The sequence below is a fragment of the Chrysemys picta genome, chromosome 7, assembly GCF_011386835.1.
Source record: "Chrysemys picta bellii isolate R12L10 chromosome 7, ASM1138683v2, whole genome shotgun sequence".
Lineage (NCBI taxonomy): Eukaryota > Metazoa > Chordata > Testudines > Emydidae > Chrysemys > Chrysemys picta.
Genome location: NC_088797.1, coordinates 5,270,359 through 5,289,770, shown reverse-complemented (window position 1 = coordinate 5,289,770; position 19,412 = coordinate 5,270,359). Strand labels below are relative to the sequence as shown.

The 19,412-nt window shown below is 40.9% G+C and overlaps 1 protein-coding gene across 5 annotated transcripts in view; it reads right to left on the bottom strand.

The window, feature by feature from the left end:
* The window catches only part of ATXN7 (ataxin 7), a 131,074-nt gene that overhangs the window by 75,711 nt on the left and 35,951 nt on the right, over positions 1-19,412 (bottom strand). For 4 of the 5 annotated variants that reach the window (XM_065550650.1, XM_065550649.1, XM_065550648.1 and 1 more), the window contains 2 exons: positions 9,982-10,230; positions 9,173-9,241 (listed from right to left, as the gene is read on the bottom strand). In XM_065550650.1, coding sequence (XP_065406722.1) covers positions 9,173-9,241; positions 9,982-10,219 — 307 coding nt within the window. In that variant the 5' untranslated portion in view covers positions 10,220-10,230. Of the gene's footprint in view, positions 1-9,172; positions 9,242-9,981; positions 10,231-10,394; positions 11,760-19,412 lie in introns of those variants that run through there. The other variant, XM_065550651.1, reaches the window with a different exon arrangement.

The window sequence follows — 19,412 nt, the reverse complement described above, 5'->3', positions numbered from 1 at the left end:
ACTATGTTGCAGAATTTAAATCTTTAATTTTTTTAAAAAGATATCTAGCCTTATGGTTCTGAAAATAACCTTATAAGCTAGAATGAAAACAAATTGGTGCAGGTTCTGTTTCTGTACATGTAACAATAGCTCTGAGGTGTCAACCAGACTACATATTTCAATGCACTGATTGTTGTGAAACCTGGAGATGACAATATAAGTATCATCACTGTTAATATCATTGTTCACTGCTCATCATTTGATCACAAAGTTCTAGCTAATGGGCTTGACCCACAATCTCAACCCACCTTTTACACCTACCCAGGGGCTTGATCATGCATGCTCGGTGAAGTCAATGGCAAAACTCCCTAGGACTTTTATGGTGCAGGACCAGGCCTCAAAACCCCAGCTATCCCTTACTCAACTTGCAGATCTCCAGCTTCCCCACTGACAACATCTACGTAATTTATGAATTATCAATACAAAAATCTGTGGCATAATGAAAATGGAGTCTGAACAACAGCAAATAAATTGCATTTGACATAAAAAAACCAAACATGACTACTATTATTGCTGAATTACTCATTTTTCGTGTTTGACTCATTATAAACATCCATTTTTTATTTGAATGGAAGTTGGCACAGTATTTTTGATCTGCCATACCAGAGTGCCACAGAAGTTAGTCCAAACAATGCTCACGGCACCTACCATTCAAAACTGCTCAAACACAGAGTTTAAGAGGTCACAATACTTAGCATAGACTCTATAAAAACAAACGCTGCGTAAGTATTGTATTTTAGTGCTGCAAATAAATTTGTTTTGTTTGGGAAGCCGTTAAAAAAATAACACATTTCTTAATATAAATGTAGTTGGTGAAAGGTACCAGATACACAAAAATGAAGTTCTTTTTATTCCCAGAAAAGGCATACCAAAAGCATCAGCAGTCCAAGTATTTCTACACAATGCTCTGCTTCAACTCTGTTTTGGTGGGATTATAATCAAGGGGTGAGAGGACAGTTCATTATCTATGGTCTCGGCTGAAGCTATCCTCAAGAATACAAATGGGTAACAAAGTATTTTTAGAATGTGGGTTTTTCCCATTAGGAAACATATTGAGACTAATAGCTCATTTCACACACACCAAACAGAATTCAAATTAGATATTTCTGATTTGTAACTTTGAGATAGTTATCCAGAATTTTCATTGCCAATCCATTACGCCATACAGTCCTGTTGTACAATACAGCTGCAACCATTAAATACTTTTTTGGGGGGAGTGGGAGAGGGAAACAGGTGGGGGAGGGGGGAACAGCATTCATATAATTCATTTGCCAGGATAACTTTAGATTTAAAAGCTTTCCAGCAGAGGGAAGTATTTTGACTGCAATAAAACTCCCTGGCTCTTGTACGTTCATTTCTGCTGTCCTACACTAGAGAGTGAATTCATTTTACCAGGTTTTAGCATATGTTGGAGAAATCTTGCAACGTATAAATATTAATTTACTGCATCCATTCCTTGTGCTGTCTCCTACCCCACTGCAAAAGCACTGAGAAACAGCAAAGAGGGCTTTGTACATACCGGCACCTTCCACAGTAGCTATAGCTTGTCTTCCATTCAAAAAGGAAGAAAAAGTTTAATTTCTAGCATCTTGCAAATAAAGAGAACATTTGGACAATTGGAATAAAAGGCAGTGATTATTAATCAAATATTTCTATGCTTTGGGGATGATAAAACTTTGCCCATATGCTTGTAGTTATTATAGATTTTAGGTTCTAAACGACAATTCTCCAGACTCCTTCATACACACTTTCACTGATACTCTGTGCTGCCCTCAATCCTCTGACTCTTTGCCTAAAACCTACCACTCCCATCTTTATTATTTCTTCCTTATCCCAAGGGTATCTTTGTTCCTATTAACTTATGACAAACACACCAAAATGAGAGATTGTATACTTAGCTGTTACACTTTGGCCTAGGTGTTGTACCATACATTTAAGCATTTTGGGTGCTGGGTTGTGTTCTGAGTTTGGCTGCATAGTAACTTGTAAGTGATAAAAGTCAGATCTGGCCCGAGTCTGCACTTTGGCCATTACTGCCACAAGCATATGTGTACAGAGGAGGGAGATAGAAATCACTATGTGCATCTTCTTTCCTAGGTGCATTACAATGAAAGAAATAGCTTTCAAAATCATTTTTGAAGATGGCAATTTTAGGATAACTTTTGATTGAGGTGACATTTTTTTTCTGCATTGTTTACACGTTTGAGGATGTTATAAATTGTTACAGGAACACTATATTTAAATACCATATTTTCTGAGCTATTTGCCTTTGCCTGAGCTTTTGTGGTTGTTTAAGAATACAGCAGAAGCCACTGAGAAGGCAACATTTGCCAAGCTTTATCGGATATCTCCTATTCTAAGTATAGGGGAAATCTGTTCTAATTTCCGATACTACCTTGTGGCAACTGCTGGCTAATGGTGACTTTTTGGTGATCACATGTGTATGAAAGAGAAATTAAGCACTCGTCGTTCTTGCTCCTTGTAGGGTTTGAGGTACTCAATATCCTTGACTCCCACGGAGGCACTAGATATCTTGCAAGATCAGGCTTATATTATTATAGTACCCCCAAAACAGGCTGAGTACTGTCCAGACAGAAAGGAAGACACAGTCCTAGCTTACAATCTAACATGACATTCTATTTGTAGCACCACAATCATCTCCTCTGCAATAATTGTGATGTCATAATCAAAACCTGGGTTTCAAATAAGAAACAACAGGGATGGAGAGAATGAAAGTAGACACTATAGATAACCTTATAAGTAGCATCATCTCTGAACACAAGATTTTTCAAACTGTTTAATAGAAACACTTATGATTTTTAAAGCACCATAACTCACCTTTATTGTCCACCTGTAACTGTTTTATTCTATCCAAAAGACTCATAGGCCCTTGAAGCACTTTGTATGATGTCTGAATCTTAACATCCCATTAACATAAAATGAGATATGCAGAGGAAATTTTCCTGATAAAATATTAAATGTGACGTGCAAAGGCTGTTTTTAAGACTGTTGTGCCTTTTTTGCTCATGTAGTTTATTTCAATTTAATAAAAATATACACAAAATATTTGCAAACAAGGGCCTATCTGGAACCTTTGACATGATTTAACAAAACAAAAATCATCTCAACCGAGCCCTCCATAGAATTTGAAACCAACTCATCTCAACACTCAACCGAATAAAACTTAACTTTTTGCTTGGGCTTCCTAATCAGCACTATATCTTCCAGTTGTTCCCCCAACCTGCTAATATTGCCCCGTCTCATTTGGATTGAGCTTTAGAGTCTGGACGACGGGTATGTTTACAAGTATCAGGGGGTAGCCGTGTTAGTCTGTATCTACAAAAACAACAAGGAGTCTGGTGGCACCTTAAAGACTAACAGATTTATTTGGGCATAAGCTTTCGTGAGTTAAAAACTCTGCATCCGAAGAAGTGAGGTTTTAACTCACGAAAGCTTATGCCCAAATAAATCTGTTAGTCTTTAAGGTGCCACCAGACTCCTTGTTGTTTTTGGGTATGTTTACGCTGCAATTAAAAACCCTGACTCAGGCTGAGGGTGCTCGGGCTGCAGCGGGGGTCTAACTGCAGTGTACACATACACTGATTGGATCAGGTGATATAAAAGTGTCATAGGCACACTGGAGGCACTGCAGCAAATACCTTTTAACTAACCCTCCTAGCAGCCCCATACGCACAGAAAAGAAGGGGAGATACAATAAGTCCTATTTCAGAGTAGCAGCCGTGTTAATCTGTATCAGCAAAAACAACAGGATAAGTCCTATTGAACTTCACATGACAGCACCTTTAAGGAAGTGCAACTGTCTCAACCACCTTCTAGGAACGCTCTTCAAAGCAAAAATAGTGCCACCCAAGGCAGCACCATCCACTTGCACTGAAGTATACAGGTGATTCAGCAACACCTGATGGGGAACAGTACAGCAAGCTGCTGATAGATCTATCATCAGAAAGGACACCCATCTTCACCCACCTACCAATGCAGTTCCATCTCATATCCATGTCTGTACCCTGATTGACAAGGAGATCTGAAGCATCTAGATATTCTAGAGTTGTTTTGCCACAACCTTCTCTATATTATTAAAAAGAAATATGAGTTTCAATACCGGACAGTTAGCCATATTGTGAGCGTTGAGTGTTGACTCCTTGAGCAAATGTGACATCATAACTTCTTCATGGGCTTGCTTTACTAGAAAATTAGGTAGCTTTAGAATAACCTTGTGGAATCATGTTAACTATCATGGTATTAAACGTGACTTTGCAGTGGATACAGATAGGAACAAGCTGTGTTTAACATCTTGTCAGCTGGCAATGATTAAACCTATAGTTCCAGTAGAGTTTAATCACAGCCAGTTGACATATTAAACAAAACTTGTCCTGTCTATGCTAACTGCAAAGTCATATTAGTGGATATGATTCCTCAAGACTGTGTTTTAATTTTCTAGTGAAGACAAGGTCTAAATAAAAATGGCAACCAGCCCTTCCCAAGGGAGGAGTTAATCTCCATTCTTAAGGACTTAGTACTTTTCCACTGGCTATTACCAGACTGGAAGAACATAGATTCAGTGGACAAGTTGTGACATGAAGTATCCCCAGCACTATGTCAGTGAGCATTACTGTCCTAAACTCAATCCAATAAAACCTAACATTTGTCCCCTTCAGATCTGACTCTACAGCCACCAAGCAGACAGCTGAATCTACTCAATTTTGTCCACAAAGTAATCCGAAATTTCCTCGTGATTGTAGGGACTCTAATCAGCCACTGAGTTCAATCAGCTAGAAAAAAAAATCCACTGGCAGACTTTGTGGATGCTATAGTGGAGACAAAGAACCTCTTCTTCAACCATGGCATAAGAATTCAAAAATTCTTTATGAGACATCCGAGTCAGTCCAAGCGTTCCACCACAAATGATGTCTTCCCTTATGCTTCATTTATTGCAGGTTATCTGTAAACCACTGTAAATGACTGAAGGCGGCACCCAGGGACCACCCTATCAACAGGATATACAGAGAACGCCTAAAATGTTTCTTTTTCCATGTATGTTTTTTCTCTTCAAAATATCAAGTGTGTCAAGCCTGGTCTTCTCTCTTTTTTTCGGAGGACTTCTTGGGGATGGGGAACCTCACATGTATAATGTGTGCGCGCATGAATTTACTGAAAGAACAGGGTGAAAGTATGGCACCTCATGTGTTCATTAGACATCAAAATTTAAGTAGACATTAAAATTGTTTGCTTGTGTCTGTTTTGTTAAACTGTCTAAGCAAAGTGCCCTTTCTCTCTCAATTACTCTGCCTCCAATCTTGTGATGTCATAATTCCATTAGCTCTTTTGTCACGACAGAGCATTCCAGGGTAGGCAAGACACGAACGTATGTAATAACCAAATAGAATTTTCTCCCCTAACCACTCTGGAAGGGTTTTATACATTGATGAATGTTAGTGCACATGTAAGTACTATATCGATGCCAATGGCAGACATCTTTAACAACTCCCCATCCCACCACAGTGTCCGTATTTGTAAATACTAAAATTAAATTAAAAATACTACAATAACTAAAGTTCTGTCTAAAATGAAATTAGCAAAAAGATGCTCGTAAGTTTACCACTATCAGTTACCGGTGCCTGGGTGGGGAGTGGAAGGGGTGGGACTAGCTGCTTCTCACGCCGGCTGCTCCGGGTCGCTGCTCTGTGCAGCGTGGCAGCTGCCTGAGAGTGAGCCTGGCTGGGGAAGTGGTGGCAGGCTACCCCCCGCCAAGGCCCGGCTATCGGAGATAGAGGCCAAGCGAGCCGGAGTCCCCGTTCTCATGTTTCTGGCTTGCTTGGCCACTGTCCCAGGCAGCCGTGCCCGGGGCAGCCTGCCGACACCACCTCACTAGCGAGGCTCTCACAAGCAGCTGCTGTGCTGCACAGACTCAGCGATCCGGAGTGGCCAGCTTCAGCCGTGTGAGAAACGCTTCCATCCCGCTCCCCAGCCAGGCCTGGTTGCCAGGGAGAGTGGCCAAACATGCTGGAGGGGAGGTGCACCAGGAAAAAGATAGAGTCCCCCACCCGCAGATAACTCTAGTGGGGCAGGGAGAGCGCAGAGGTCCTGTGGTGGGGGGGTTGCTGGGCAGAGGAGACACATGGGGCGTGTCCTTCCCTTTAGATTGTGTCTCCTCTCCCCCCAGTATGGGGAGGCAAGCGACATCTATGATAAGAAGGATGAATATGAATGTTACCCTATACTGAGGTTTCCAGTTCATATTGGGAAGGTACATTAAAAGGATTAGGCTTTATGCATCATTGTTTCTGAACAGTACCTAGTGAATACAATGCAATATGTTGTGGTTATGTCCCACGGCAAGAAGCTGGTTTGCAGGGGAATTGAATCCCTGGTTGGTTCATGGACAGTAGGTGATAAGATGTTGGATGAACTGGAGCACAGTCTGTCATATAAACCACATAGATAAAAATAATTGTGCTGAATTATTTCCAGCACAATCTTACATGTAAAATATTGAACATAGTGAAAAGATTCCAGTACACAGAATACTTTAAAATACAACTCTATGAGCTAAATGGTGTCTAGTCTTCACTCCCAGCTGCCAAAGACCTCCCAATCCAAAAGTCTGTTTGAGATCTTGGGCTCACACTCCACACTAGCTGCTGTGGTCCATGCAGTGCTTCAAAGCTCAGCATGGAAGGATACGAATCTTAAAAAGCAACACTAGACAGGGTCCACTGAGATTCTACCTTTGGTAAATATCCTTGAGGATCTGAGAACAAAATGATTGTATATAGTGTGTCAACTATAGGGAAAGGAGTGGCAGCTTGGAGTGAGAGACAAGTAGCTACCAACTGAGAAACACGATGGTCCAGTGGTTAGGGTGCTAACCTGGGACTTAAGACTTAAGTTCAAGTCTCAGTTCTGTCACAAACTTCCTGTGTGACCTTGGGCAAGTCATTTAGGCCCAGATCCTCAAAAATACTTAGGGATTTAGGTGCCTAAATATTTCAGGATCTGGGCCTTGGTCTCACTGTGCCTCAGATAATAGCACTGTCCCATCTTCTAGGAGTGCTGTGAGAATAAATATTAAAAAGATTCTCAGGCACTCAGATACTGTGGTAATGGTGGGCATAGAAATATAATAGATAAGACAGACTATATATTTTTGGTGCAGAGGTCTAAAGTTTGCAGGAGTCCAGTCACGTATAAAAAGTTACCCTGTTCACATTTTCTAGCATGCAACATTTTCCCTGGCCAAAAGGTTTAGTTATAAAGTTTTCTATGTCTGCTTTGGATGATTAAATGGATACATGCTGGCATTTGTTGTTGCCCATCAACATTACTGACAAACACTAAAAGCATTAATAAAAGTTTTTTTTTTCTTTTTGTTTTATTCTGTAAAGAGAGGTTCTCTCTGAACCACATAATAGGTATTATAATCCCATCAAATACAGGTTTAAAATCTGAATGAATTGCCAAGATAGAGAGCTGAAAAGGAATAGACCTTTTAGAATCTTGACAGAATGTTGTTTTCGCTTTAATTCTAATAGTATGTTATGAATTTCCTTCAAACTTAGGCCCCAATCCTGCAAGTTGTTCATGAGATTGAAGTCAGTGGGCTCCGTGCAGTCTCAGGGGGCAAGTTGCATGACTGTGAAAGAAGAATCTCATTCACCCTGTTAACCTTCAAAATACAGAAACCTTAGAGCAGTGGCTCTCAAACTTTTATACTGGTGACCCCTTTCACACAGCAAGCCTCGGAGTGCGAACTCTCCCCCCCCCCATAAATTAAACACACTTTTTATATATTTAACACCATTATAAATGCTGGAAGCAAAGCAGGGTTTGGGGTGGAGGTTGACAGCTTGCCTGAGGGGTCCCGACCCCCAGTTTGAGAACCCCTGCCTTAGAGGTTTGCATTTTAATACTTGAAGGTAGGAAGAAAGAGGTTTGAAAATCAGCCTTGACTGATGGAGCCAGGGTTCCATTAGTTAAGGTTGTAAAGATTTTTGATGTTTCCATAATATTTTGCACAACACTTAGTATAGCAGGCACAAATAATGCTATGTAAGCACCTATGGAACTATCACACCTGTGTGGAAGGAATGAACTTATAAAACAAAGATTAAAATATACGTTATACTGGGACAATGGCAGAAAGATCCCAGTGTTTTTGAGTCACATAATGTACACTCCACTGCAATTCCTATAAGGGCTGCTGCTTACTGATTTTGACCCAGTCTTTGGCAGCAAAATTCTCATCAAATTTCCAGTTGTTGCTTACAGCAGGTCAGTACTACCAGCCTTAGCAAGGCTCCGATCCCTACTATAGTCTGGCTGTAAGCTACCACTGACATTTTCAACTGTCATATAAACTACTCAAAACAGGTCTAACCGACTCAATGTTTAACACACCCGTAGCTCATATATGCTACACTTCCCAATGATAATACCACCAGTGGAGCTCAATCAATGTTAGCAACATTCGAAAATTCTGAGGCCATTGCCCTGATGCAAACAGTGTCTCTGAATTGAGACAACCAGTCAAACATGAAAACCAGACTTATTACTGTTTTTTTCATCTTCAGTTACAAAATTACTGACTTTTGTCTACACCGGTAAACAGTATTTCTATTTGTCCAAGTTCAGGCTGTTTATCCTTGCTTTACTGCTTGCTGTCTGTATGCCACTCTCCCACTATGTATTAACACTGTCCTAAGTAAAAAACATGAGGCACTGACTTGATTGGAAAAAAAGTAGATCAGTGCTCTAGTACTAAAATAGAACTGATCAAGTCAATTTAGAAAACAACAACAGAGGATACTGTAGAATGGTCCATGGGTGCTGCTCCCAAAGATATCGTGGCCCGCTAGAGACTATTTAGGGACAAAGATCATCATGCGAACCAATTAAAAACCTGGTCTGAATAATATGGTAAGTCAGACAGATTTATTAGGATACCTTTGGTTTTAAGAGTCCATTTAATACCTTAAGACATCCACTAAGGAACCTTAGGTATAACAATGGTTTCAAAGATCTGGTGAGTTTTCTCCATATGCATGTTCTTACAACATAATTACAAGCAGGGAAACCTCTTCATGCACGTTTCTTCTTAATAACAAACCATGCTCACCTTCTCTACAGAGTCGCATTGCTTCTCGATTTTTCCCATACTCCTTGAAACTTTCTTCCAATGCTGTTCCTTAAAAAAACAAAAACAAAAGAACACCCAGCCGTTAGGGCTTACAGAGTCGTGGTGATGCAGTCACCCACCAGTACACTTGCCAAAACCCTGTGTGGTCCTACATGGATATACAGGTGAGACTGGCATATAGAACTTGCATATGCACGTTCCCTACCATAAAAACCAGCATCGATATGAGGTACAGACCACCGGTCCACCCAAGATCCTGGAGCTCACACAGTTCCTCCAACAGTGTACCTCTGAAGGGTGATGCCCCACCAGAGGCTCACACACACCTCCTCCATCAGAGTATGCAGAATACCGGGGGAGGGGGGCGGCCCCTAGGACTTACTTACATCTCCAATTGGTGCCCCCGGGATCGCAGGGGCGCAAGGTGCCCACCGGGATGTCTCTCTCTCATGCACCCACCAGCGCTCCCTAGATCCCAGGGATGGGGGAGGGGGAGTTTCCCGTCCCCGGGCTCACACAGACCCTCTGTCCAGTGCACCCAGGATCCATCCCAGAGACAGGGGTGTTGCAGGAAACCCTGCCTCGCACAGATTCCTCCAGCAGCGTGCCCAGGATCCCGGGGAGGAGGGTCCCGGTCCCGGCCCCGGGGCTCGCACAGATTCCCCCCGGCGGCGCTCCGCCTCCAAGGCTCCCGGGGGCAGCTATCCCGGAGCGGTGCCCGGCTAGGGTGGCCCCGTGCCCGGGCGCTCCCGAGCTCCCCGGGGAACGTGGGGGGGCGCTCTGCTCACCATCGTTTCCGTGAAGTTTAGCAGCATCGACCCAGTGGCTCCAGGGCTGCCCCAGCATCGCCTCCGGGCTGGGCAGGGACCTGCGCTCTCCGACGGTCGCCATTGCCGCTGTGGTGGCGGAGGGGCCGGGGCCGCTCTCTCCTCCTCCTCCTCCGTGCCGGGGCCGCCGCCGCCGCTGCCTGGCCGCCGCCGCTCTGCGCTGTTCCCCTCTGACGTCACCCGCGGCCCGCGCCGACATTCTTTCCGCTGCTACAATGTAACGAGAAAAGTCAGCGGGCTCTTAAGGTGGCGCCGCGGTTAAGGAGGCTCCGAGATGTTACCAGGCCACCACCAAGACAGCGGGCTGCTGCCGCCGCTTTGGACGCTGACAGGAGCGGAGCCAGCCGCTTCCTCGGATTCGGGTCCCCACTCACTTCCTAGGAGGCCCCTTCAGAGTCTCACTGAGGCCCAAACGGTCCGAAGCGGGGCAGTGTTTAGGATCCCACCTCATGGCCAGGGGTGTATAAGTAGCGTAGGTGAGCCGGGCTGTTCCCTTCCCCTTTGGCCCGCCCCCACAGTCGCTTTTAGGTCACTGGTGGCAATAAACGCAGCTGTTCTCCTCCCACAGCCCTACAATTCCTACTCAAGAAGCTGCTTTGCAAAAAGGGATGGAGGTGAAGACCCTACAAAAACAAAGTCCACATCACCCACCCCTCTCCTCCCAACCAAGTGAATTCTGAGAGGCAGACTCGTGGGAGGAGGGATATGGCTGAAGAAATGATACAGTAACGTCTTCATCAGCTACAATCTTCTCATTTTAGAAATAACTAACCAACATCTCCCCCTGCACAAATTGGGATCCGATTAACGTAGGTCAATTCCAGCAGCGCTCCCCAGACTCCCTTAAACAGGGCGCCTCCCTCCCCACCTTAAAGTCTTCACGTCACGCCCAGGAGTAGAGGCTGTATAGGAAACAAGCAGGAAACTAACCCCATGTATGTAACTCATCCTCACCCCACCCTATACATACTCCTTTCACAAGGGTCACCCACCAATCTTGCCTTAAAAGGTGCCATTTAATATCTAATACAGTTCGCATTATTGTTTTTCCAGCTAGGTAGATTTACTAGTGGGAATGTCTTCACGACTTTACATCTGTCAAAACACACAGATGAAGACACAGGCTGCCAACTTTCTACGCTCTGGGTTATTTGGGGTTAAAAGAAAGCAGCAACAGCAAGAAAAATCTTTTCCTTTCATGAGAAAGATGTAAAGCTAAAATGATGACGAGCAAGACAAATTATTCTAAAGAATCCTTAACTGCTTCAAGCTCCTAGGTCAGCAGCTCCACTGACCGCTGTACAGTGACACACTGAAATTAAAGGGGCACAACCCATTTAAAGTGGATATTTTAAAATACTCCAAAAAATAAACGTTCTTTGTTAAAACTGAATATATTAATTAGACTGATACCGTTTTGCTTTTTACATTCCACTCAGACTGCACAATTAAATATATTCTGAATAGGTAAATTTCACTTTTGTTTTTACTCAATTTCATTTTCCAGTTATTCACGCACAAATTATTGGTTCTTTACAAAACTGCTGGGTCACGTTTTTGATTCACAGATTTTGTAACTACTGCCCAACATTTTATTTTTAATATCTTCATTTTTTGCCTAAGCTAATAGATGGTGTTGAGCAGTATCTAATTAAGTGATATGACTAGGGCTGTTAGGCAATTAAAAAAATTAATCGTGATTAATTGCACTGTTAAACAATAATAGAATACCATTTACTTAAATATTTTTGGATGTTTTCTACATTTTCAAATACATTGAATTTAATTACAACACAATACAAAGAGTACAGTGCTCACTTTATATTTATTTTTATTACAAATATTGCACTGTAAAAAACAAAAGAAACTGTATTTTTCATTTCACCTAATACAAGTACTGTAATGCAATTTCTTTATTATGAAAGTTGAACTTACAAATGTAGAATTATGTACAAACTGCATTCAAAAATAAAACAATGTCAAACTTTAGAACCTACAGTCCACTCAGTCCTACTTCAGGCAATCACTCAGACAAACAAGTTTGGTTACAATTTGCAGGAGATAATGCTGCCTTCTTATTGTTTACAATGTCACCTGAAAGTGAGAACAGGCGTTTGCATGGCACTGCTGTAGCCGGCATTGCAAGATATTTACATGCCAGGTGCACTAAAGATTCATATGTACCTTAATCTTCAACCACCATTCCCGAGAACATGCGTCCATGCTGATTACAGGTTCTGCTCGATAACGATTCAGAACAGTGCGGACCAACACATGTTCATTTTCATTATCTGAGTCAGATGCCACCAGCAGAAGGCTGATTTTCTTTTTTGGTGGTTCGGGTTCTGTAGTTTCCGCAACGGAGTGTTGTTCTTTTAAGACTTCCGAAAACATGCTCCACATCTCGTCCTCTCAGATTTTGGATGGCACTTCAGATTCTTAAACTTTTGGTCAAGTGCTGTAGCTATTTTTAGAAATCTCACATTGGTACCTTCTTTGCGTTTTGTCAAATCTGCAGTGAAAGTGTTCGTAAAAGGAACATGTGCTGGGTCATCATCCAAGACTGTTAGAACACGAAATATTTGGTAGAATGCGAGTAAAACAGAATAGGAGACATACTATTCTCCCCCAAGGAGTTCAGTCACTAATTTAAATTAACGCATTTTTTTTTTAACAAGCATTATCAGTGTGGAAGCATGTTCTTTGGGGTGGTGGCCGAAGCATGAAGGGGCATACGAATGTTTAGCATATCTGGCATGTAAATACCTTGCAACGCCGGCTACAAAAGTGCCATGCGAACGCCTGTTCTCACTTTCAGGTGACACTGTAAATAAGAAGCAGGCAGCATTATCTCCCGTAAATGTAAACAAACTTGTTTATCTTAGCAATTGTCTGAACAAGAAGGAGGACTGAGTGGACTTGTAGGTTCTAAAGTTTTACATTATTTTGTTTTTGAGTGCAGCTATGTAACAACAACAAACATCTACATTTGTAAGTTACACTTTCAGGATAAAGAGATTGCATTACAGTACTTGTATGAGGTGAATTGAAAAATACCATTTGTAATAAAAATAATAATATAAAGTGAGCATTGTACACTTTGTATTCTGTGTGTAATAAAAATCAATATATTTGAAAATGTAGAAAAACATCCAAAATATTTAATACATTTCAATTGGTATTCTATTGTTTAAACAGTGTGATTGATCACAATACATTTTTTAATCGCGATTAATATTTTTGAGTTAATCACGTAAGTTAACTGCCCTAGATACAAACCTTTGGTGAAAAATATTTCTGATTATTAGCAGCTTTGCATGCTTGGAAGTAACCATAAGTTTTGCAAAATTAAACTCTTCTATGAACTGACTCCAAAAATATTTTTAAAATTCAGGGATTTTTTCCCCTGTGAATTAAAATGTTAAAGTAAAATTACCAATTTAAAGTCACAAGCACTGATCCTGCGAAGTCTTAGACTATGTCTACACTAGCGAGCTTACAGCAGCACAGCTGTACCAATAAAAGTGCACTGCTGTAAGATTGCTTGTGTAGTGGCTCTATGCCAACAGAAGAGAGCTCTCCCTTCAACATCATAAAACCACTTGCATGAGCGCTGACAGCTATGTCAGTGGGAGAAGCTCTCTCACCAACATAGCACTGTCCACACCGATGCTTTTGTCAGAGTAACTTATGTTGCTCAGAGGTGTGTTTTTTCACACCCCTGTGTGACATACTGTAAGTTATACCGACAAAAGTGGCAGTGTAGACAAGCCCTCAGTCACATGCTTAGTCCCACTGACATTAATCTGATTACTTACATTGAATAGAGATAGACAGGTGTGTAAATCTTTGCAAGATCGGGGCCATATACTGTAAACAAATTTAATTACCTGTTACTTATGACATCTTAGATCCTAATCTTACAAAGATTTATGCACATGCTAAACTTTAATTGCAGTGAGTAGCACCACTGAAGTCCTAGAGCTTGCATGCAAACACTTAAGCACATGCATAACATTCATGTATGTTGTCCTATTGAAGACAATGGGACTATTCATGTGAGCAATGGTACACACACATGCTTAAGTGTTTCCAGGACTGGGATTTTAGATTATTAAATGTTAAAGAATTTTAAGAATCAAATTTACCAGTCACCATTTATGCTCTTTATAAGCATATTGTCCACTTCAATGCGGAAATAAAGTTTGTGGACAACACTAAGCTCAGAGGAGTTGTAAGCAAGGACCTTGATAAATTTGAGAACTAGTCTGAAATCAACAAAATAAAATATAGGCAAGTGCAAAGTACTACACTTAGGAAGGAAAAATCAAAGGCACAAATGCAACATGGATAATAACTGGTTAGGCATTAGTACAGAAGAAAAGGATCTAGAGGTTATAGTGCATCACAAATTGAACATAAGTCAACAATGTGATGCAGTAGCAAAAAAGACTATAACATTCTGGGGTGTATTAACCAGTGTGTCCCAAGTAAAACACAGTAGGTAATTGTTCTTCTCTACTTGGCACTGGTGAGGCCTCAAACTGCAGAATTGTGTCTAGTTTTGGGTGCCACACTATAGGTAAGATGTGGACAAATTGGACAGTTGTTTTCTATAATATGTAAAATGCATACATTACACTCAATATTAAGTCTGTGACATAAGCAAAAAAGCAAGTGATTCAGGTGGTAACAGATCTCAAATTCTTTCTTGAATGATGCAAAACTCTTCTTTCTGCTACAGAATCTAAGTGGGAAAAGACCCTATTGGTTTCTCCCAAGTTCATGGGGAACCTAACATCACATCATCACTGAGCTCAAATACTTGTATATCTAGGGAAAGTTAAAAGACAGAATTATAGTCTTGATGTTGAATTTTTCTAACTTATGTCACAGCTCTGATTTGCTAACACAGTTCTGGCTTGTTATGGAGGAAGCTGTCACAGGCATTGTAATCAATAAGGTTTCTTTTTTCTTTTCTTTTTTTGCACATTGTTGAAGGAGATAAACCAGTTTAGCCAAAAGTAAAACAAAAGACTTAATTCTGAAATAAAATTACACGATGAACTAGCCCTTAAAATGAGCCAATATATTTGCCTATTTTTCTGTTAAAAATGTTGACAATGGTCCAGTTATTTAAACATGGTTACTGCTTTAAAACGGCTTGTGCCAATCAGTCAAACAGATACCTTTTTATTTATCTATTAAACAGATACATATATGTTGGTTGTCCTCTTTCTTGCTACTGTCTACTCTTTCCACCTTGTTATTACCCCTGCCCCTCCCCCCATCAACAATGTTTTTGCTATATAGGATTCTGAGCGGGCCTAATTCTGCATGTTGGACCTCAGGCTGGCTTTTACTATACTATTTCGAAACATTTCCCCAGCATGTCATGAATACATCAGTATTCCAGTAGAGGGAGAAGAGTGGCAGCAGAAAGAGCAATTCATCAGTTCAATGGACAAGATTACTGACTGTCAAATCAGAAACTAAGAATAATAAAGTCAGATGAGAAACTGATTTTATGGGAGCTGTAGATGGAGTGATAATTTTCTTTTTCATGGCTTGAGCAGACCAAATGTATGTGCTACAAGATGAGAAAATTACTATTCTTGCACATGCGTTACTTGTTTTTCTTTCCTGAATCACTCAAGTATCATTGTTTTAAAGTATAAATATAGTTTTGGGCAGTACTAAAAAAAGATCTGTCAATGGTTTGGGGGGGGGGATAATTTTGAATGCATAAACAGGGTTTGAAAAACTCACTTGCTGGGGCGATAAGGAATTTGGAACAAAAAAAATCAAGTGGGCATACTGGGGCTAGGGAGCAGAGCAGCCTGAGCAAAAAGAAAAGCCTAGAAGATGAATGATGCAGGAGCCAATATTCCTTTAAGAGAAAGGGAAGGGAGACCAGTAGTACTGCTAATATTTTCCTGCAGGAGGGGGCTTAACTGATGAAGCAGAGCAGTTCAGGGTCTGCTGTTATTTTAGGTAGAACAGGATGCAGAAAGGAGCCTGTGGGCAGATGGGTGAACGTATAGGGAGAAAGAGGGGTATAAAAGAGAGAAAGGGTGGACATGAGGGGTGAGTGAGAAAGCAAATGGGGAGTACAAAACAGATGCATAGACAGAGAAAGATAGATCTTTGGGAAGAAGTGGAAGAAAAGTGAGACCAAAAATATAGGTGAGAAGGTACAGTACAATACGTAGGAAAGAAAACAACGAAGTATAAGGACACAGAAGAAGAGAAGGAAAAGAAGGAACATCACACACCTAAAACAACACAGACAATAGGAAAGAAAAAGACGAGTGAAGCAAGAAGGGGAAACCAGGTTAAAACCCCCCACAAAAGGCAGAGTAAATTACAATGTTAAAGTTCATTCAATAGAAAGTTGATTGACAATGCTACAAACAAATATAATACAAAACCAGAACACAACTGGTTTTAATTGTGGGTGTCATTACTGGGGGACATGAGGTGTAGATATTGCTTCACCTGGGCAAGGAGGCTTCATCCTTGTGCTGGTGGTGCTGGAGAAATTTTTCAAGCCTAAGTCATAAGCATGGAACATAACAGCCATACTGAGTCAGACCAATGGTCTATCTAGCCAAATATCCTGTCTCTGATAGCGGCTTGTGCCAGATGCCTCAGAGGGAATGAACAGAACAGGGCGATTTCAAGTGATGCATGGCATCTGCTCTCAGCTTCTGGCAGTCAGAGGTTTAGGGACACCCAGATCATGGGGTTGCATCCCTGACTATCCCGGCTAATAGCCATCAGTGGACCTATCCTCCATGAACTTATCTAATTCTTTTTTGAACCTAGTTATACTTTTTTGGCCTTCACAATATCCCATGGCAACAATTGTGCATTGTGTAGAAGAAGTACTTCCTTTTGTTTATTTTAAACCTACTGCCTATTAATTACATCGATGACCCCTAGTTGTTGTGCTATGGAAAGTGGTAAATAACACTTCCCTATTTACTTTCTCCAGACCATTCTTGATTTTATAGATCTTTATTATATTTCCCCTTAGTCGTCTCTTTTCTAAGCTGAGCAGTCCCAATCTTTTTAATCTCTCCTCCTCTGGATGCTGTTCCAGATACCGAATCATTTTCACTGCCCTTCTCTGCATCTTTTTCAATTCTAATATATCTTTTTCGAGATGACGCAACTTGAACTGCACACAGTATTCAAGGAGTGGGCATACCATGGACTTATATAGTGGCATTATGATAGTTTCAATTTATTATCTACCCCTTTCCTAATGGTTCCTAATAGTCTGTTAGCATTTGACTGCCACTGCACATTGAGCAGATGTTTGCAGAGAACCATCCATGATGACTCCAAGATCTCTTTCTTGAGTGGCAGCAGCTAATTTAAAACCTATGATTCTGTATGTATAATTAGACTCACCAGCCTGTAATTTCAAGGATCACCTCTGGAGCCTTTTTTAAAAATCGGCATTACGTTAGCTATCCTCCAGTCATCTGGCACAGGCGCCGATTTAAGTGATAGGTTACATACCAGAGTTAGTAGTTTTGCACTTTAAAATTAAGAGTTCCTTCAGAACTTCCTTCAATTTAGTCTAAAACCGCCTCTACCGACACCTCACTCTCGGGATAGTTCCTCAGATTTGTCACCTAAAAAAGAATGACTTGAGTGTGGGGGTTCTCCCTCACATCCTCTGCAGTGAAGACTGTTGCAAAGAATTCATTTAGTCTACACAATGGCCTTGTCTTTGAGTGCTCCGTTAGCACCTTGATTGTCCAATGGCCCCACTGACTGTTTGACAGGCTTCATGCTTCTGATGTACTTAAAATAAATTGTATAGCTATTTGCTCTTCAAGCTCTTTCTTGGCCTGCCTTATTATACTTTTACACTTGATTTGACAGCGTGTATGTTCCTTCCTATATTCCTCATTCGGATCTGACTTCCAATTTTTAAAGGATGCCTTTTTGCCTCTACCTGCCCTCTTTTACTCTGCTGTTTAGCCATGCTGACCTTTTTTGGTCCTCTTACCAATTTTTTTTAAATATTTGGGGTATACATTTAGTTTGAGCCTCTATTATGATCTTTTTATATTGTTTCAATGCAGTTTGCAAGCATTTCACCCTTGTGACTGTTCCTTCTAATTTCCGTCTAACTAGCTTTCTCATTTTTGTGTAGTTCCTTTTTTTGAAGTTAAATGCTACTGTGGTGGGTTTCTTTGACATTTTTCTCCCCTACAAGCATCCAATTCTTCCTGTATAATATTCCAGTCCCCCTTTGTATTGATGATGCCTACCAACTTTATGTCATCAGCAAATTTCATTAGCACACTTTGTGTGCCAAAATCATGAATGAAAATATTAAGCAAGATCAATCCTTGAGGAACTCTTGTAATAACCTCTTTCCAGCCCTGCAGGTTTCCTTTCAGCACAACCCTTTGTCATCTTCCTTGTAGCCAGTTCCGTATCCACCTTACAATTCTTGTACCAATCCCCATGTTCTCCACCTTAACTAATGATTAACCATCTGATACCATGTCAAATGCTTAAATGAAGTCCAGATAGATGAGCTCTACCACTTCCCCTTGTCTAAAAAATCTTTTATCTCATCAAAGCAAGACATCATGTTAGTCTGGCACAATCTACCTTTGGTAAATCAATGTTGCATTTTATCTGATTTTCCATTTAGTTCCAGGTCTTTAATTATTCTTTCCTTCAAAGTTTATTCTAAAGTTTTGCATACTATTGAGGTGAGACTAACAAATCTGTAGTTGACTGGATCACTTTTTGTCTCCTAAAGTGTTATATTTACTACTCTCCAGTCATACAGTACCACCCCCCCAATTTGACAGATTTATTAAAAATCCTTGCTACCAGATTTGCAATTTCATGTGGCGGTTCATTCGGTATTCTGGGATGGAGATTACCTGGACCTCCAGATTTGAGCACATTAAGCACTTTGAGTTTTGCTTCCAACATGGATGTAGTAATTTCCACTTCTATACACTCACTCCCATTTGCCATCTTGTCTTTGCCCCCATTACCATCTTTACTGAGGCAAAGTATTAATTTAATTTTCAGGCCATACCTAGATTATCCTTAATTTTTAACGCATCCTCACTGCTTAGGGGCTCCACTTATTTACTTATTCTTTTATTTATATGGCTAAAGATCCTTTTATTATTTGTTTTAATTTCCTTTGCAAGGAATTCCTTGACTTCGGCAATTCTCACTTTCTTCCTACACTTTCTGACCTCCAAGGCATAGTTTTCTTTGATGATCAATCCCTTCTTCCTTGCTGGGTCTGCTTATTCCAAAAATTCTTTTTCAGGTGGTTATTCCACCAGTCAGGCAGGTATGGAGCCTTTCCCTACAATTTTCTTACTCTTCCTTGAAAC